The sequence below is a fragment of the Lytechinus variegatus genome, chromosome 7 (genome assembly GCF_018143015.1).
Source record: "Lytechinus variegatus isolate NC3 chromosome 7, Lvar_3.0, whole genome shotgun sequence".
Taxonomy (NCBI): domain Eukaryota; kingdom Metazoa; phylum Echinodermata; class Echinoidea; order Temnopleuroida; family Toxopneustidae; genus Lytechinus; species Lytechinus variegatus.
Genome location: NC_054746.1, coordinates 5,938,639 through 5,960,316, shown reverse-complemented (window position 1 = coordinate 5,960,316; position 21,678 = coordinate 5,938,639). Strand labels below are relative to the sequence as shown.

General features: G+C 37.6%; 1 protein-coding gene across 2 annotated transcripts; it reads right to left on the bottom strand.

Moving 5' to 3' along the window:
• Positions 1–1,069: 1,069 nt before the first annotated feature.
• LOC121418295 (eukaryotic initiation factor 4A-III) lies at positions 1,070–20,357 on the bottom strand. 2 transcript variants are annotated; one of them, XR_005970446.1, is made up of 13 exons: positions 20,190–20,357; positions 15,995–16,067; positions 15,392–15,458; positions 12,246–12,308; positions 11,713–11,845; positions 9,702–9,782; positions 8,798–8,939; positions 7,865–8,003; positions 5,932–6,047; positions 3,870–3,977; positions 3,263–3,390; positions 2,620–2,792; positions 1,070–2,578 (listed from the first exon to the last, which is right to left on the bottom strand). XR_005970446.1 is itself a non-coding variant. In XM_041612077.1 (12 exons), exons 1-12 carry the CDS (start codon positions 20,317–20,319, stop codon positions 2,776–2,778), a joined length of 1,197 nt encoding a protein of 398 aa, XP_041468011.1. In that variant the 5' UTR covers positions 20,320–20,357; the 3' UTR covers positions 1,070–2,775. The 2 variants fall into 2 exon arrangements, 1 of the variants encoding a protein (XP_041468011.1); XM_041612077.1 differs by having other exon boundaries at positions 1,070–2,792.
• Positions 20,358–21,678: the final 1,321 nt, after the last annotated feature.

Genomic DNA, 21,678 nt, shown 5'->3' with positions numbered 1-21,678 from the left:
GTGAAACAAAGATTAATTCCTCCCTGAACATGTGGAATATACATTATTTTAATACTACGTGGGTCAGTCAAGTTGGCCCTTGTTGTCAAATCTGTAAAAAATGAAAAATTGTATAATTCAGACAATAAAAAAACAAAAGAAATAGTGAATGACATCATCGACTCTCTTATTTTAATGTCACTAAGTTGGTCATATAGCTGTTTTGTGAAAAATAAGCAAACCTTAAAATGCCATAACTTTCTTATTTTACATCCGATTTTGATCAAATTTTCAGCATTATGCTAGTTTTATTTTTCTCTATTTATTCAAATCAACAGTCTTTCTGGGATGGACTTGACCTTTAAGGACCACACTCACTCCACAAGGATTCTCTACTTCCAACCTCCACTTTTTCTCCTTTCCGTTTCACTTCAACCTCTATCCACTTTTATCTCAGTCCTTCCATGGACTTTACACATGGTGTACCGGAAACCACTTCAGTGATTGTTCATACCACCATGCAAACCTTCAATCATTTGATTTTACCAGATCAATGAATCAGTGTTATTCTTTCTACATCTAAATGGCGAGGCATAAAGTTGTTCATAAAATTAAGCATGCATGACTGAAACATGTTCTTAGGTTCAAATCACCTACATAGCGATATATTAATCACGAACATGTAAACAGACATGCATATTACAAAACAGTCCCAGGTAAACATGAAGCATTAAAGTGGGAATATTTCAGAGCAACTGGTTATTATATGAACTATCCAAAATGACAGTCGGTTTTACCCACTGGGCCTGAAAAAAAAAGGAAAGCCAAAACATGTTAAGGCCTGCATTTACCGTACACATAAAACCTGAAAGTGCATGAAATGGAAAATTGTCAGAGCCTGATAACAGGCAATATACCCATCTTCATAAGATAGGTATCTCTAGAACTATTCATAGATGAACCATATGAGCTGTAATCAAATGCCATTCCACAACACAATGGACCACATTCAGAATAATTTCACTTCAATCTACACGACTTCACCTATAACACTTGAAACATTCCGAGACACTGAAAACCATTCATTAAATACTTTTTAAATCATTTTATTGTACAAAAGAAAAAAAATCTACTGACAGGGGGTATTCAAAATATTGATCAAATCCATAATCTCATGAAACCTTTCATTGCAACAGCAGCAATATAATGATTGTTACACAACTATTTTAACTATATTTTTTTAAACATCTATGTAAACTGAATACATCCCACCCTACACTTTCTGATTGACACAATGCTAAGATGTGTATTACAGATATCTCTTTTTCTGGGTCTAATAAAAGGGTTAGATTCAAACAGATCAGGAACAATAAGACATTTGAGTATGTAATCTCCATTGTAAGATTTTAGACACCGAGTCAGAAAAAAGGGGGTAACTTTTACCCCCTCCCTCCCGCTATGCAATTTGAAAATAGCACAGAAACTTCTCCCTAGGATTGTTTTAGATGTGGCTTTCCTTTATGTAAAATTAGAAGTGGTATATTAAGTTAACCTTCTAATGAGATTGTATACTGTCAGCAAAACACCCATTCATTGCTAAAGATAAACAAATCATAATTTCTATGCTTTAAAATATACAAATAGCATATATAACTATTTTTCACTGACTATCTTGTTTCTGAAAATGTTTCTGAAAATTTCTGAATCAGAAAAGTATGTAGGGTCACTCAAAATAAAAAAAAGTTGACAAAGATAATTTTTTAGAAATGTTTAGTTTAGATTTACCTGGGAAATATGTTACCTTTCAATGACGAACTTCTTGAAACAAGAGAACTTATTACATCTTCAACCACAGATAAAATAGTAAAAATATATATACAACACTGTACAGTTTTCATCTATTAATTGACCTACATGGTATACAGAGCAAAATGTTAGTTCTGTGACTTAAATGGACTGAACATTAAATAGTGCTATTCTCCATCACATGCAAATCTACCAATGACAGATTGAAATAGAAATTGAATAGACCTCTAACTTTGTATCTCTTCCTTTATTTTCCTAACTTTCAAACACAAGAAATGCTGTCTGCCGAGCAACATTATTCCCAATGTTGCTGGCCTTGAGCAGATGAAATACTCATTTTTATGTGTGGAATACTAAATTATTGAATATGATCTAAATGTGACAGAATGTCACATACAGCAAGACCACTGATATAGGTTATAGGTCAACAAAGAACTCAGAGAGTTATGACAGAATAATGCAAACGTTACGCCACAGATAGACTGGCAAAAACCGACCCCAGCCCGACCAAAGCGATAACATTACTTCCAATGACCTATCATCAGACCGTCTGTTTGGAGCCGGTTTCACTGATAGGACTGTGCCAATAATAATGACAGAAATATTTTCGGAGGAGACAAGAACAGAATGAATTGAATGTAATTGAATTATGAGACAATCAAAGAGGACAATTCTTTTGCTTCAATGATCAACTTTGCAGTGGGCACCACCTGTGTGGAACTAGCCTGGGTCCTGTTGCATGAAAACTTACTCTTATATTTAACTTTGCTATCATGGTGACTACCATGGCAACCTTGATTCTGATTGGCTGCTGAGCCCTGTTACCATGGCAACCTTGATTCTGATTGGCTGCTGAGCCCCGTTACCATGGTAGTTGCCACCGATAGCACAGTGAATATAATAGAGATTCATGGGATGGGTGCATGGACTACTGATGACACATTGAATCATGAAGGTGAAGGTAAATCATCTTTGTAGCTCTTTTCCAGTCTAAATGAGATCAGCAACTGCAAAGAAAAGAACATGTAAAATATTGATGTAACATACAACATTAATACAATAATTTCAAAGCTTCACCATATCTTTCAGAGATTGTGTCAGAATGAAATTACAAAAACCTGGATTGATCAGCACGACATTGACATTAAAGCATCTCCTAGAGTTGCATATGTTTTTTTTAATGGGAACCATACTGGTAAATCATTAAAGAAACTAAATGCAGCAGTTAAGAGAACATTCATCAAAGAACTGAGCCACATTTTACAAATTTGACATGCCCCCCTCCCCTTGTAAAATGTCATACCTAAAAAGAAAATTATTGCAGTGGTAGCATGTGACAATTATTGCATCAGGTTTTTAATGAATAAGGATTTCTGTATCATTATACCACTGAAGTTTGACTGTCACCTTTAACCTTATCAAAAATAAGTGAATTTCTTCTCTTTTGCGTGAAATTTCTTTGTGAGATTTTTCTTACCATTCATGGGCATTTCATCAATCTGTGTGCTGTAATACTGCTCTATGTCACGCAGAATCCTGATGTCATCACTCTTCACAAAGTTGATAGCAACACCTTTACGTCCGTAACGACCTGAACGACCAATCCTGAAATGAACATTGTTTTTTAAGAAAACACATTTGGTTAACTTCAAATGCCCACCTCTACAGTACTAACCCACAAAGTGCTACAAAGAACATGATAACATGACACCCCATTATATTTCATGCTCGTTTTCTCCCCACAAAAAATCTCACTAATCATTGCAAGTTTGATTGAAAATGGAAAACGGAAGTCCATCCTAGCTTGACATTCAATAATGAACTCTTGCTGGTCCTAATACTAGAATGGCATTGAAAAAGTAAATATAAATCTAACTGAATGATGAATCCCAATCTTCAAATGAGGTCCCAGGAAAATGAAGTGATTAAAGTAGGTTTGTAAATAACTTTAAAATAGAAACAACCTTGGTACACTGTAATCAACCAATATCTCGGGATAAACAAGAATGAGTGACGTTAAAATAAGGGCGCAGTTTGCCAGTATACACATATCATAAAACGCAAGAAGCATCATGTGACATTACCTATGGATGTAGAGTTCACGGTTGTTTGGCAGATCATAGTTGATAACCAAGGAGACTTGCTGAACATCCAAACCTCTGGCCCATACGTCGGTAGTGATAAGGACACGACTGCATTGAAAGAGAGAGGAAAGCCTTGTTATATTCAACACAGCTAGAGGATATACATTCATTTGTTTAATTAAAAGATAATCTCGATTTTCTGAGTAGGATGGCCGAGCTCTGCATTTCGTGACAGTACTGTACTATTTAAAATTTTCAGAAATTCTAAAATTCATATCATAAAAGTACAGTAGGTATACAGTATACTGTGAGCCTTTTGACCGAGCAGGCATGTAGTTGACAAGGGAAAATACATCAATGTATTTGTAGCCTCATATTAGAGGACTGGGGGACAAACATGCCATACAATTACAGTTTGGAAATTGATCGTTTCACACAGTAAATAATGATGCCCATGCCCATCACCGGCAAATCAACATCCTAGATTTCATCCCATTACCCAATCAACAGAACTACATTATTGACTGCAATTTAATCCCTTATCGTAGAAGAGCGGCAATTCAAGATCGAGAGAGAGATGTCTACTAGTATTTCTATTTCTTTTAACAGAAGTTAAGCATCATTAAATTAACAATCTGATTAGAATTCAGTACAAGTTTATCCAAGACATGGGGGCCGTTTCATAAAGCTGTTCATAAGATAAGGGCGACTTTAGGAACAACCGGTGAACCTTTCTTACGCGCTAAACCATCGCAAATGAATATACCATTTACCACAAGAAAGGATCACCAGTCGTTCTTAAAGTTGCTCTTAAAGGACAAGTCCATTCCAACAAAAACTTGATTTGAATAAAAAGAGAAAAATTCAACAAGCACAACACTGAAATTTCGTCAAAATCGGATGTAAAATAAGAAAGTTATGGCATTTTAAAGTATCGCTTACTTTCAACAAAATAGTTATATGAACGAGCCAGTTACATCCAAATGAGAGAGTTGATGACATCACTCACTCACTATTACTTTTGTATTTTATTATATGAAATATTTTTATTTTCTCATCATTGTCATGTAAAATGAAGTTTCATTCCTCCCTAAACACGTGGAATTCCATTATTTTAACATTTTGTGCTTCAGGCAAGGAGGTCCTAATTGTCAAATTCATAAAAATTGAAATATTGTATACTTCAAACAATAAAAAACAAAAGAAATAGTGAGTGAGTGACATCATCGAGTCTCTCATTTGGATGTAACTGGCTCGTTCATACAACTATTTTGTTGAAAATAAGCGAAACTTTGAAATGTCATAACTTTCTTATTTCACATCCGATTTTGATGAAATTTTCAGCATTGTGCTTGTCTGATTTTTCTCTATTGATTGAAATCAACATTTTTCTGAAGTGGACTTGACCTTTAACTTACGAACAGCTTTACGGCCCCCAGGGTCCAATCTCATGGAGAATTACAACTATTTTAACATTGAGAGTCAAAAGGGGCCTAAGCTTTTGATCCTAGCAGAATCTTCTTCGGAGGCAAAATTACAAACATATAAGGTGGAACAACCATAATATAGACCACAGACATTCAACAGCAACACTGGAACAAGGAGACAAAAGGGGCATTAGTGAGAAGAGATGACCAATCAGGTTAATGTAGGGGGTGAAAGAAAAGGAGTAGGCAGACACAAAGGGAAGCTAGTGTGAGTAAGGTCAAAGAAAGACCTCAAGCCAAGAGGGATTAAGATAATGAGGCAGGCAACATCAAACAGGATCTGGAACAAAACAGTGATAGAGGGTATGAGGAAGATATGAATAACAAGAGAATTATTGAGAGGTGGGTCAAACAGGTAACAAAGAAAGGCATAATAAACTTGTGCATAAGAGTGGGGAAAAAAGGGAAAGAGAAGGGAACAACTGATAATGTGCAAAAAGACATAATTTTAATTTTGTCATTGTGGCAACTGCCATGGTTCAGCAGTCAATCACATAACAGGATTTTCATGGTAAATAGAATTATAATAGTGCTACGATAGTTGCAAGTCTGAAAGGGGTTCCTGGTTGTCTCACCTCGCCCCTGATCTGAATTCCTTCATGATGGCTTCTCTCTCTTTCTGAGGCATGTCGCCATGCATGGACGACACCGTGAAATTCGCTTCCCGCATCTTCTCGGTCAACCAGTCAACCTAGTACAAGAAAGAAATACATAAAATGAAATATATTGCTAGTACCCCCAAGTCTGCGCAGTCCCCCTTGTCTGCGCAGATGCGTTTCTGCGCAATTCTAGTTAAAGAAGATATGCAACGAGCACGAACTTTACACATGCAATACATAGACAGGTATTCATAAAAAGTCTGACTCAAAATGGTGGAAAAAATAATGAATTTAGGGCATTTCATGTGACAGCCTCAAAATGCAGCCTTTCTCATCAAAATCCCTGAATCGTGTGCAAAGTGAATGAGTGCGCAGACATGGGGTACCATTTTTTTTTCAATCTGAAAATGACTGCCCGAGGTTTTTTCAAGAAAATCCTATATTTTCTTTCATTTTTTAATGAGAAATTTGGTACACTTACTCTTAATAATATAAGGAACATTATTAAAAAAAAAATTGTAAAATAAGAAGAAATTCATATTAAATCTTAACTCATATTGTTAGGTGCGCAGACTTGGGGCCCACCATCATAAGTCTGATTGCATTTGCGCTATCAATGCAAGAGCTTTAAAATCCACAATAGAATAATAATATGTCAATTCATATTGCGCAATTTCTAAATGGATACACTCAACTATGCATACGCAATACAATGAATAACAAATAAACAAGAAACAAAGATCAACAGGACAAGAAAATAAGATTTGATTAAGACATAATTATAGGAAATAAGGAAAGCCTATTATCTCTACATATTTCTTTCCAACAGAAGTGACTTATATGCTGGAAGCTATATTTGATAGAAGGCAGATAACAGGTGAACAAAGTGGAATTAATCTAAAGTGGAGATTCCATGACATAATCCATAATCCATAATTTATTTATTGTTCGAAATAGACATGATATGAAATACTCCGAAAATTTGCTTTGCCCAATTGATCGTGGGCCCGGCAGCCACTGTGCAGCGCCAGATCGACGAGGCTCTATCCCTTTAATTGTTGAACGCCAAACAGGGTAGCAGCAACTCCCATCTTTTAACGTCTTTTGGTCTGACGCGGCCGGGGTTTGAACCCCCGACCTCCATTTGCTCTATAGTGACGATTGCTCCACTGTAAATTCCACATTGGCCAACTGCAACCCTGGATTTAACACTATACCCTATCCTAAACCTAACATAAAACCATATAGCAACCCAAACCCTATGGCCCGAATGCACAAAGGTGGATTTGAAAACCCACCGTTGAGTCCATGGTTTATGCAGATTTCCTATATAAAATACGCTTATTTTACCGCGTATCGGGCGCGTGTAAAAAAAAATGTCCAATGCTGATGCGCGCTTTTGTCACAGTGCGCTAAATGGACGCCTGTTACCATGGTTATCCACGCTATTTTATTCATGAGTCCACCATTTTTATTGATGAGTCCACTCTTCAAACAGTGGACTCATGAATAAAATAGCGTATCCAACCATGGAAACAGGCGTCAATTTGGCGCACTGAAACAAAATCGCGCATCAGCATTGGACATTTCTTACACACGCGCCCGGTACGCGCTAAATTAAGCGTAATTTATACAGGTAATCTGCATAAACAATGGATTCAACCGTGGGTTTTTAAAACCTTTGTGAATTCGGGCCTATATCTTAGATTAACTAAAACCCTGATGCTGTACCTAAGAGGAGTGGATTACCAAAATGTTTCTAAAATATAGATCCGCAAATGTTTATTTTCAATTGAATCAAATTGTTATCCAACTTTTTGTAGCATAGGCAAATACAATTCACTAAACACAAGAATAACTTGTTAATAAACGGGTTATTTTCGATATTTTTTTTAGTGAAATCTCTTACCTTCCTCTTCGTGTTGCAGAAGATGACAGCCTGTGTGATGGTGAGTGTATCGTAGAGATCACATAATGTGTCAAACTTCCATTCTTCCCTCTCCACGGCAACAAAGAACTGCTTGATACCCTCCAAGGTCAATTCATCACTGTGGGAAACATTGGCAATACGTGAAATCATTTAATAGACCATGAACAATTCATAATCCACTTTTACTCCTACTACGTGCCTGTCGTTTTTCTAGACCCCTTATTTCCCATGGACCGATTCTCATCAAATATGAGGCCCGGTCTCATAAATACTTACAACTATTGCAACTTCCACAGAATCCTTTTGTGATTGGTTGTTGAATGCTGTTACCATGGTAAAGTGACTAAAGTTTTTATGAAATGAGCCCATGGTCTGGATCTAGATCATGTACCTTGTTCAGGACTGAAAGTAACAGTTTATATATACACAAACCCATTAATGTCATAATTTTTCCTACAAAAAATTAGCAACATGTGCATTTGTTAACAATGAGCACACAGAGTTTTCGTAACTGTCAAGACAATATACATAGAAAACAGTTTGAGCAAACATGCATTTATATGGTGTTGCTGGCTTGCCATAGTTTCGGTCGGTCAGAGTAATGATAACTCTTTGTAAGACAGGGCCCTGGCCATTCTGTAGAGGTGTTGTGGCTAAGCGGATAAGTCTTCGGACTTTGAACCACAAGGTCCGGGATTCAAATCCCACCGCAGCACTGGCGTCCTTTCGCAAGGCGTTTATCTACATTTGCCACTCTCCACCCAGTGTAGTAAATGGGTAAACGGTAGGAATTCCTTGAATGCTCGATGCGCCAGATCAGGGTATCCGTGCTAAAGCCAGGGTAATAGTATGCAGCGCTTCGAAACATTTGTATTAAATGCTATATAAATGTTGCATATTATTATTACTTACCGTTTGACAAGGATTCTGATAGGATCTGTCATGAATTTGTTGGTCATTTCTAAGATCTCGTGTGGTAATGTGGCACTGAAGAGTACTACCTGGGTTGCAGGAGGAAGGTACCTGTACACATCATAGATCTGTTCCTTGAAGCCTGTCAAATACAATATGAGACCATAAGAGAAGACAATGACAAAATCAATAATAATGATGTCAAAGGCTTGCTGGGGAAGATTCAATACACGAATGCAATTTCTGGCTTTCACCCATTAAAATAATCCAGGAAGCTCTGGCACGCGAGGGCCGGAACCCAGGAGTCCACCATGGATTTAGACTCTAGACACGGGACTGGGGTAGATTGGGGTCTCAATAACTTTTTTTTTAAATGTGAAAACAGAAATTATGCACTTAGCATGATTATAAGGATGAAGGTCTATAGTGTGACAGCATCCTGACATAGAGGCACAGACTGGAACCTCAAAAAAATACGCGAAGTTCTGTCGCAATACCTCTCCTTCTTTCAAAATTCATAGCAAAATGGCCGATCGAGACCGGTAACAAGGGTGTAGGGCGCATGCGCGAATTTAGCCAAGTCTATATGCGCTCGGTCTCGATCAGCCATTTTGTTTTGAATTTCGAAAAAAGGAGAGGTATCGCGACAGAACTTTTCGTTCCTTTTTTAGGTTCCAGACTGTGCCTCGATGTCAGGATGCTGTCACACGATAGACCTTCATCCATATAATCGTGGTAAGTGCATAAATTCTGCTCCCTGGGTTACCAATAAGATCACATCAGATATTATTTACTGGGTGAAAACCAGAGATTGTGTAATACGTTGACCTCAGTGGGGCTAATTATGTATTCATGAGGTCATATCTTAGAAACATGTGATTGATCATGTGATTGATCATGTTACCTTTGTTCAGCATTTCATCTGCTTCGTCTAAGACCAGCATTTTGATGGCTCTCGTCCTCAAATTTCTTCTCCTGATCATGTCTGAATGATAAACATATCAAGAATTAACATTTAATTGTCAGGTTTGGTAATGTATAATGGTCCAAACACACTTCTATTCTTTTTCAGATTAAACTCTGGGCAATTCCATAAAATGATCAACCTTTTTGTACGTCCGACCCCAACTTTTCTCAAGTTTTACTTCACCCTATAAACTGACGAAGTCATAGTCATTTGAGTTCATTACAGACTTTCATAAGAACCAAAAATCAGAGACAGATAATTTTACGAAGGTCCCAACTTTAGGGGGTCGGACGTACATATTCTATGGAATTGCCCCTCAGTATTTTCAAATATCTTTTGGTAAAATCTGAACCAATACTCATAAAATATCATTAGGAAACACTGACCTTCATCTAGTTTTCATTGATTACAATTAAAAAATGCACAAGGAAATACAAATAATTAAAATATAAGCAAAGTAGACAAATCAAAACCCCAACAACACATCATAAGGGGAATACAATTTCAACTGCACTGCACCATGCACACCTGCCAACCTTCTTCAACCAAAAAACATATTCTTAGAAGAAAAAAAAAAAAGGAAAAAAAAAGAATTAGCCCAAAAACATATTCTTAGAAGGAAAAAAGGAGAGAGTATTTTCGAAAATTTGGCTCAATGTAACAATCGCCAGCCTGTTGTATTGAGATCAGTGAAAAAACATGTGAAGTTACTCGACTTGAAAACCCTTTTAAACATGTGCTCGAAGGCGAGAATTTACTTGTTCTTATCATGCAACTAGTTACTGGTCTAGGACTGTCACGTGCTGTGTAAAATACATACTCCATGATCAGAAATTTAACAAGCAAGTAACAAATCATACAAAAAAAAGTAATGGTGTATTCATAGCAAAAAAGAGGAACAAATATTCTAAAAAAGGGAACGATTGGCATGTCACCATTTTTTCTGCAAATGGGGTGTTGGTCTATCTTTCCTTTCTTCCACTCTGTTTTCTATTACCTTGACATTTTAATACGTGAAGTTATATGCTACTTCCCTAAAACAAGTGGCAAGCCTATTCTTTCAATTACAATCATGACCTCCAAAAACACTGGGTGAGGAGGGCTTGTTCTACATATACCTGTAGGTTTGCTCTAGCTCTTTCTTGGATTGATTGGGGGGGGGGGTTGCACTGCCATTACAAGCTGGACACCATGCACATACACAATAACCATATACACTGTAAAAAAATCCGGTGTTGATTTACCACAAGCCGGGAATTTTTCTACATCCACTCCAGAGAAGAGTTAAACAACACCAGTTTGGTTTTGGTCTCACACAAATTAGTATTAAAACAGCATCAGTCTGATTCAAAACTGGTGATATTTCAGTACTTCTCTGGTGTGGATATTTATACATTCCGGGCTGGTGGTTAACCAACACTGCAGTTTTTGCAGTGTACATGTAAAAAGGGTTTTGCATGGCCAAGTGATGCACACATGTACAGTAAAATTGCAAAAATCATGAAAGAAAATAGGAATTCACCTTATTAAAGTTGCATTATTGAGGGTGAGGAAACATTGACTTATTTATGGTACTCTGAGTTGGAAGGGTGATTACTCATTCCTGGTCCATTTGAAAGCCCTTGTATGTATAGCATTCATATTATTTCATTTCATTTATTTACATTTCCAACATTTACAATATGTTTTGTTCCATACATCTTGATACATAATCAATAGAACAAGGAAAATTTCTAAATTACAATAATCAAGATAGCCATTCAAACAGGCTGGAAATGTAGGAGGCTGCTAAAAAGCGGAGCTTAAAGAGTGCAGCCTCTTAATAATTATACAAGAGTGCCCCCCTTCCCTTTTCAAGTCCATGTTACAAGTATGGCATCCACCTTCTAAAGACATTGCCCTGCCCCTCCCTCCCTCTCCTTCAGGAGATTGGTGGAAAATGTCTTACCAAACACTCTGCCGGGTGTCCCCGAGACTACGTGTTGACCAAAGTCAAGTTTTCTAATATCCTCTCCAACATTAGTCCCACCAATACAGGAATGACACTGGACGCTCATATAGTCACCTAATGCTAGGATAACCTGCAGAAATTAAATATGGATTAAAGAGAAAAGCATATTTAATACAACATGTAAATAATAGCACTAGCTGGATTTACAAAGCACTTTTTGCGGAATACAAAGTGCTGCTATTATTACCCCGACTTTAGCTCGACCTACCACTCAAGGAATTAAATCCTGCCCGGTACCCATTCACCTCACCTGGGTGAGAGCCGCACAGTGTAGATTAATTCTTCTAAAGGAAAATATGCCATGGCTAGGATGCAAACCCAGGACCCTGTTTGACAGGTAATATTCACAACCACTAGACCATGACGGGTCCACATGCAAAAAGGTATGGGGGAATTCTTCGAATATGCCAAATCACCTTGGGATGAAGTTTTATTGCTTCTATTTACCATAGAACTTATCACAGACTCACCTTTTGAATTTGTGTGGCCAATTCTCTTGTTGGAGACAGCACCAACGCTTGCGTTTCTCTGAGCTGAAGGGTACAAGAGAAGAAGATCAGTGATACGATTTGTTCTGTACTTGATAATTTGAGAAAAATCACATTATTGGTAGCTCTTTTACATTGTGCAGAATTTGAAAATATCACTTGCATATCTAACTAATGTAGAAGCAGCATCACACGAATCTCATTTATATTGACCTAACCAGCCCTTGTATTAGTCAACAAGACAATTGCTTACCTGTCTTGCTGGCCTCAGCAGTGGTTCTATTGTTATTTGATAGAAAACAAGTGGAATGCCTCTGGCCGTCTCACCTGCATCACGCGGTTCAATATAGCAGCAGTGCTGACTTTGAAAACTACTCTAACTCGCACAAGATGTTCAGTGATACATGGTTACTCTTATGTCCACTTTTTATGAACTTGACCAATAAACTTCCAGAGATATGATGGTTATTCAACAAAAAAACCCAACATGGCGAAAGTTCATTGGCCTTACATGACCTTTGACCTTGATCATGTGACTTGAAACTCGCACAGGATGTTCAGTGATACTTGATTACTCTTAGTCCAAGATTCATGAATCAGATCCATAAACTTTTAAAGTAATGATGGTAATTCAGATACCCCCAAATCGGCCAAAGTTCATTGACCTTAAATGACCTTTGACCTTAATCATGAGACCTGAAACTTGCACAAAATGTTCAGTGATGCTTGATTACTATTATGTCCATGCTTCATGAATCAGATCCATAAACTGTCAAAGTTATGATGGGAATTCAACAGATACCCCCAAATCGGCCAAAGTTCATTGACCCTAAATGACCTTTGACCTTAATCATGAGACCTGAAACTTGCACAAAATGTTCAGTGATGCTTGATTACTATTATGTCCATGCTTCATGAATCAGATCCATAAACTGTCAAAGTTATGATGGGAATTCAACAGATACCCCCAAATCGGCCAAAGTTCATTGACCCTAAATGACCTTTGACCTTAATCATGAGACCTGAAACTTGCACAAAATGTTCAGTGATGCTTGATTACTATTATGTCCATGCTTCATGAATCAGATCCATAAACTTTCAAAGTTATGATGGGAATTCAACAGATACCCCCAATCGGCCAAAGTTCATTGACCCTAAATGACCTTTGACCTTGGTCATGTGACATAAAACTCACGCAGGATGTTCAATGATAATTGATTAACCTTATGTCCAAGTTTCATGAACTAGGTCCATATATTTTCTAAGTTATGATGACATTTCAACAAGTGGAATGCCTCTGGCCGTCTCACCTGCATCACGCGGTTCAATATAGCAGCAGTGCTGACTTTCAATACTACTCTAACTCGCACAAGATGTTCAGTGATACATGGTTACTCTTATGTCCACTTTTTATGAACTAGACCAATAAACTTACAGAGATATGATGATTATTCAACAAAAAACCCCAACATGGCCAAAGTTCATTGACCTTACATGACCTGTGACCTTGATCATGTGACCTGAAACTCGCACAGGATGTTCAGTGATACTTGATTACTCTTATGTACAAGTTTCATGAATCAGATCCATAAACTTTCAAAGTTATGATGGTAATTCAACAGATACACCCAGTTCGGCCAAAGTTCATTGACCTTTGACCTTGGTCATGTGACCTGAAACGCGCACAGGATGTTCAGAGATACTTGATTACTATAATGTCCAAGTTTAATGAACTAGACCAATAAACTTTCAAAGTTATGATGGTAATTCAACAGATATCCCCAATTCGGCAAAAGTTCATTGACCCTAAATGACCTTTGACCTTGGTCATGTGACGTGAAACTCATGTAGGATGTTCAGTGATACTTGATTAACCTAATGTCCAAGTTTCATGAACTAGGTCCATATATTTTCTAAGTTATGATGACATTTCAAAAACTTAACCTCAGGTTAAGATTTCGATGTTGATTCCTCCAACATGGTCTAAGTTCATTGACCCTAAATGACCTTTGACCTTGGTCATGTGACATGAAACTCTAATAGGATGTTCAGTAATACTTGATTAACCTTATGGCCAAGTTTTATTAACTAGGTCCATATACTATCTAAGTTATGACGTCATTTCAAAAACTTAACCTCAGGTTAAGATTTGATGTTGACGCCGCCGCCGCCGCCGTCGGAAAAGCGGCGCCTATAGTCTCACTTTGCTTCGCAGGTGAGACAAAAACTTAACCTCAGGTTAAGATTTCGATGTTGATTCCTCCAACATGGTCTAAGTTCATTGACCCGAAAAGACCTTTGACCTTGGTCATGTGACATGAAACTCTAATAGAATGTTCAGTAATACTTGATTAACATTATGGCCAAGTTTCATGAGCTAGATCCATATACTTATAAGTTATGATGTCATTTCAAAAACTTAACCTCAGGTTAAGATTTGATGTTGACGCCGCCGCCTTCGGAAAAGCGGCGCCTATAGTCTCACTCTGCTATGCAGGCGAGACAAAAACCTACCTTGCCCTTCCAAGAGATTAACAAGAATTATTATTTTGGAAATTGTCTCGTACCTACATACTTTTTTAGAAGCACTTGCCCAGTCGGGCACGTAAATTTTTAAATAGTTGGAATATACTTGCCCAAAAATCTATCTCACTTGCCCCAAAAAATCACCGAAAAAAAAGTTTTGGGGTTTTATAAACCATTGACCTTTTTCTCTCTTTTGACATGAACTGATCTACTTTGCTACTGCATTTCTTTTTCCAAAGTGATTTTATCTTGCCTGCCATGACCAAAATTAGGGTCAATATATGTTATCGACCATAATTTTGGTCATTCTGCTGTAAGAATATTGGTCTTTACTTCAAAACACTTGCCCAACTCTAACTATTACTGACTATTACTTGCCGCGGGCAATCGGGCAAGTGCTTATGTAGCACCCTGCTTAGACCAAAAATATTTGTGTACCCTGCATGTACTGTGCTATTGAACCTCTATGATGAGGAAAGAGATGTGGAGCATGTCACTGGCAAAATACATATGGTTTCAAACACAAAGAATTATTGGGGAGATCAGCTTAATCCACGTGATATTGAGTTATTTTAAATAAATGGAAATTTGTATAAACTAACCTGTGTGTCTAGACATTGTAGAATGGAAATAGAAAAGGTGGCAGTCTTTCCTGTACCAGATTGAGCCCTGCAAAGAAATGAGAGTGAGAACAAAGTAATAAATTAGATTGAATCATCATCTTTTCATTATCAATTTTAAGAAATGTAAAATATAAATCCAGTGGCAAACTGTGATCATTAGAACCAGTTGTTCTGTCTAAGTTAAACTTAATACAGCATGAATACTCGTAAGATTTGGAGGGAGGGGGGAGTAAGGAGTAAGTAATTGCCATGCAACCATCCCTTCGCACAACTTACAGTTTACAGTGTAGCTTTTCTAACCCTAACATATATCTTGTGGGGCAGTTTATAAAACTGAACAGGGTACATTATGCAACAGCACTCTGCCATTAAAAGGAGTATTTGACAAAAATATTATTTCACTTCATTAAATTGAATAATGAAACACATACAATCATAAACATATAAGAACAAAAAACAAGAAAAGAAAAAATACCTTAGAGGAAGGTAATCTTCATTCAAAGATATTTTTAAAAAGAAAAAGAAATATTGAAGATAGGCGATAGTTTTAACAAAATATTGATTTGTGTTTATCAGACTTACTGTGCAATGACATCCCTGCCTTTTACAACTGGTTTGATGGCTCTTTGCTGGATTGCAGATGGTTTTTCAAATCCTGGAGGAAATGGTAAAAAAATCATCTTCAGAAATTAGAATCAGTAGTAAAAATTTGATTTTTTTTTACAGAGAGGGTTATTGTCAAAAGTACAAGTTTAATTTGAATGATACATGTCATCATGAGGAACAATCTTCTAGCAATAACTACAGAAAACTAGAAATCCTCTCATTATTTGCAACAACTAATCAAACATACACCTCCCAGAAATGAAGGAATAATGGCATATTTAAAAAAAAAGATTGAAAATTTACAAATAATCCAAGTTAGGTTCGACTGCCTCTTCATTCACAAACTTTACACCTGCAATACGTAGACAGATATTCAATATGTTAAAAAATTGGAATGCCTCTGGCCGTCTCACCTGCATCACGCGGTTCAGCAGTGCTGACTTTGAATACTACTCTAACTCGCACAAGATGTTCAGCGATACATGGTTACTCTTATGTCCACTTTTTATGAACTAGACCAATAAACTTAGAGATATGATGGTTATTCAACAAAAAACCCCAACATGGCCAAAGTTCATTGACCTTACATGACCTGTGACCTTGATCATGTGACCTGAAACTCGCACAGGATGTTCAGTGATACTTGATTACTCTTATGTACAAGTTTCATGAATCAGATCCATAAACTTTCAAAGTTATGATGGTAATTCAACAGATACACCCAGTTCGGCCAAAGTTCATTGACCTTTGACCTTGGTCATGTGACCTGAAACGCGCACAGGATGTTCAGAGATACTTGATTACTATAATGTCCAAGTTTAATGAACTAGACCAATAAATTTTCAAAGTTATGATGGTAATTCAACAGATACCCCCAATTCGGCCAAAGTTCATTGACCCTAAATGACCTTTGACCTTAATCATGAGACCTGAAACTTGCACAAAATGTTCAGTGATGCTTGATTACTATTATGTCCAAGTTTCATGAATCAGATCCATAAACTTTCAGTTATGATGGGAATTCAACAGATATCCGCAATTCGGCCAAAGTTCATTGACCCTAAATGACCTTTGACCTTGGTCATGTGACGTGAAACTCATGCAGGATGTTCAGCGATACTTGATTAACCTTATGTCCAAGTTTCATGAACTAGGTCCATATATTTTCTAAGTTATGATGACATTTCAAAAACTTAACCTCAAGTTAAGATTTCGATGTTGATCCCTCCAACATGGTCTAAGTTCATTGACCCTAAATGACCCTTGACCTTGGTCATGTGACATGAAACTCTAATAGGATGTTCAGTAATACTTGATTAACCTTATGGCCAAGTTTTATTAACTAGGTCCATATACTTTCTAAGTTATGAGGTCATTTAAAAAACTTAACCTCAGGTTAAGATTTGATGTTGACGCCGCCGCCGCCGCCGTCGGAAAAGCGGCGCCTATAGTCTCACTCTGCTTCGCAGGTGAGACAAAAATCTGACTCAGAATGAAGGAAAAATACTGAATTTCAGGCATTTCATGTGATGGCCTCAAAATACAGCCTTTCCTCATCAAAATCTGTGAATCGTGTGCAAAGTGAAGAGTGTAAAGGTGTGCAGACATGGGGCACCTTTTTTTTGTTCAATATGAAAACGAATGGCCGAGAATTTTTACAAGAAAACAATATCATTTGTTTGAAATTTTTGTAAGATTTTTGGCTCACTTATTCCTAAGAACATGGGATCATTATAACTGGTCATTTTGCCTCCGAAGAAGATTCTGCTAGGATCGAAAGCTTAGGCCCCTTTTGACTCTTTTAATTTCATCAACAGAAACATTCAAGTCCCAGTTGAAAACTTATTTAATCTCCCATTAACAGTTTAATATTGTGTTTATTCAGGAGGATTCAAATTCTATTCTTGTTTATTTTTCTATTGCTGTTGTGTTTTGTGTTTATTTTCCTTGAAGCGCAATGAGCACTGAAAGGTTGACTGTGTGCTATATAAGTAGCCACCATTATTTTTTGTGAAATAAAAATAAATTAATGTTTAATCTTAACAAAAAATTTTAGGTGCACAGACATGCCCCCTTTCAATACATGTTCATACAGTATGTTATTCAATAGACCCCTCTAGGGGTAGTTCATGGTGAAGAAAATTTTGTTTTAAATACCGGTATACATGTAGCAGAAAAATGAACTATTCTCAAACCTTCAACAATATTTTTTATTATAATAAAAACATATTGGTGAAGGTTTGAGAAAAATCCATTAAAGATTTTGAAAGTTATTAGAACGTTAAATTTTGGATTTGTGACATCATAAATGAGCAGCTGTCCCATATGTTTCAATTTCAATTTTTCATAATTCGTGATGACTTATTTGCTTTCTTTATAAAAATGGGTGTGAAATGACTTATTGATACAGATTAGGTCTACTATTTTCAATTTTCTGAGAACAGTACCGGTACTCATCCAAAAAAGTGGTAGGTATGTGCCGTCGGCGCGCCAAAAAAAACGGGGGCCTTGGAGCAGGCTTATTGTAAAAAGGAGGGTCCTCGGAACGGGCTTCGGAACTACATACATGTACAATTGTTTGTGAAAACGGGGGTCCTTGAAACGGGTCACCTGCGTGTGAGTGCGTACATTTATGCATCCCTATGGAACGTGCATGCAGTTAGCCAGTAGAGGCGCATCGTCAATATGGGAGACTGTTTCTCATGAGAGAGATTATCTCCAATATCACAGATTTTTCCAAAGAATTTGGGTAGGCCCTATCCAATTTCAGAGACAGTCTCCAGTTTGGGAGTCCAATTTCTTTTGTTTACATTCGTTTCAAAAGGATCATTTACCTTGGCGGAAAATAAAAATGTGATTAGCAGATTCCTCATGAAAAATTACCCCTTTTCACCTGTCAACTTTAGAAATTCACTGTCTATTTTTGTTTTGATAAGGATTTTTGTTGTTATCCACACACAAAACAAAGGGGCTTCTGACCTCAGTGAGACAAAATTTGGGGTGGAAATAATTACGCTTTTGTTGGTGTTGTTTCTTTTGTTCGTTTGCAAAGCGAGTCTCTAATAATATGGGAGATTATCTCCCATATTGGCCGTGCACCTCTACTAACGATTAGCCCGGCGGCACCCTGGCGCCGGGTGCATTCGCGCAGACTCCGAAGAGCCTCCCTGTCCCTGAGTGAGGCTAAGCTATTACCTGAGGCGATGGTCAGTCAGGCTGAGTCAGCGCTCTGTGGCCACTTTCAATCAAAATAGCAGCTTACCGTAGCAGATCAATGCGGCCAGAATGGCGTAACAAAAAATATGCGAAGCGATGGAACAGATTTCTTTCTTCTCGATAAGACGACAATGCTAACGTTAATCTAGACCAAAAGCTTTGGTCTGTGTTATGTTGGATGTTCAGCTGAACTCCGTTGGCTTCACTCATCAATTACAGAGACCGAAGTTCTAGCGCGATATGTAGGGGACTCATTGGCCATATGTTTATGTACTTAAGATCGGATAAAACGGGGAAGTGAATTTGCGCGACAGCCGAGGTAAGTCCCTGTTTTTGTTCCTTTTAACTTGATTTTTCTCAGTGTTTTGGCAATAAATGCATAGATCTATTAATTTGCATTTTGCTCGCGTTAACTTTCAAAATTTTTATTCATTTAAAGACAAAAATTGAAGAGCCCTGATGGGGGATTTTGCATTGCAAGTCCCCTAATGGTGGCTGCATGATAGCGAGCCGTCTGTGTACGAGGAAATTTTTTTTTTTTTTTAAATGTTAAAAAACTCCTCGAAACAGACGGCTGCCAGCTGTCTAACGCGACGTTAATCGTAATGGCTTTGGAGCGGCTTTCTTTGTTCTTTTTCTCAATAAGATAAAAATGGCCTTGGAACGGAAATTTGAGTGTAACAATGGGGGTCCCCTCCACAGCACATACCCACCACGCATTATATACTGGCGATATACTCAGCATATACTTAGGCCTAGTGCCCCCCGGCCTCGGGTGGTCGGCAAGCGAAGCGGCCAGTGAGGCGGGAGCTGTGACCGGTAATATCCTGCGAACAACACTCCATTGAAACACATGCAAAAGCTACACTCAAAGAAAGTCTCGCATACTCCTCTACTCGCTATAAGACGCTAGTAATCAAGCAATTCGAAGGGCCTTTTCAAATGGAAAACTCACCATATGCATAAATTCCTCGAATGAGGTCTTCTCTGAGGGAAAGTGAGTCAAATGTTGGGGTTACGTCCACCTCTTCACTCGTCTCAAAAGTGATATTTTGGGCCTCTTGTGACAGCACGCGACGCGTCATTTTGTTGTATGTCGGTAAATGATCACTTGTGGGCTACGTCGCCCTCTTTAGTCGCTTCCCGAGCATTCAAGATCAAGTCTTTCTTTTTTTTGCACAAAATGCGGGTCAAGATCACTGATCTCTCCCCTATAAGGGGATAAGGGAGAGATCAGTGGACAAGATGCCCGCGATAATGAAATTTCTACAAATATTCAGTGGCGTAACAGGCGGGGGACAGGACAAGCTGCCCCCCTGGCGGATTTCATCGGGAAAATAAAAAAGGAGGGAGAAATAAAGAGAAAGGGGAGGAAAGGGGAAAAGGAGAGGAGGAAAATGAAAGGAGGAAAAGGAAAGGGAAAAGTGAAAAGAAAACGAAGTTTCTTTTTTTTAATGGATTAAAAAAAGCTGGAAAAGATACGAAAGGCGGACATTTGACAAAGAACACATCATTCCGAAATAGGCTTATGTAATGCAATAGCATTAAGGAGAAATAAATTAAAATCTTGAAATCCATATTTTATTGTTCGAAATAGACACCAGATATGAAATACTCCGAAAATTTGTTTTGCCCAAATTGATCGTGGGCCCGGCAGCCGCTGTGCAGCGCTCGGATCGACAAAATGGCAAACAATATAGCGGGAAACTAAGGTAGAATGGAATAAGTCAAAAGCTAAATTAGAAAACAATGAAAAGGGACAAGAAAAAAAATAACGCGACCGGGCTGCCGAGGATTGAAAATAAAGAGCGGGAAGAAAGATGGACTGCATACAACATTGTGCTATATAAGCTTGCTAAATTTTATGCAAGCTTAATCTAAATGAATTCTATTGCAGATTCGATAGGGAAGATTTTTCGTCTGAGAACAACGAACTAGCTCGGAAATTAAAAGGAAAAAAGATGGATGAATACGATAGCAATAGAATTGTTTTGACAGAACATGACGTAAGAGTGTTGTTAGGTCATGTAAAGGTCAACAAGTCACCCGGTCCAGATTGTATCCCGAATAAAGTTTTGAAAACATGTAAAGACCAGCTCGCTGGTATTTTCAGACAACTGTTTCAAATCGCACTCGACTGTGGTGTTATTCCGGAACTTTGGAAAACATCATCCATAGTTCCTATTCCAAAAGTCAAGAACCCGGTTGATATGAATGATTATCGACCGATTGCGTTAACATGCAGTATAATGAAATGTTTCGAGAAACTAATGTTAAAATATCTGTTGAAACAAACAGAGGCCCATTCAGATCCATTACAGTTTGCTTATAGATCAAACAGGGGAGTAGAAGATGCAGTTTTACTGCACTTACACAAAACATTGTCTCATTTAGATAAGTCTAAAACGTATGTGAGATCGACATTTATCGATTTTTCAAGTGCA

Excerpts from the sequence above, each read along its gene's own strand:
- LOC121418295 (XM_041612077.1), bottom strand. The coding sequence starts at position 20,319 with ATGACGCGTCGCGTGCTGTCACAAGAGGCCCAAAATATCACTTTTGAG. Across the intron at positions 16,068-20,189 it reads TCGAGGAATTTATGCATATG|GATTTGAAAAACCATCTGCA; the intron begins GTGAGTTTTCCA and ends CATTTCCTCCAG. Across the intron at positions 15,459-15,994 it reads GGCAGGGATGTCATTGCACA|GGCTCAATCTGGTACAGGAA; the intron begins GTAAGTCTGATA and ends ATTTCTTTGCAG.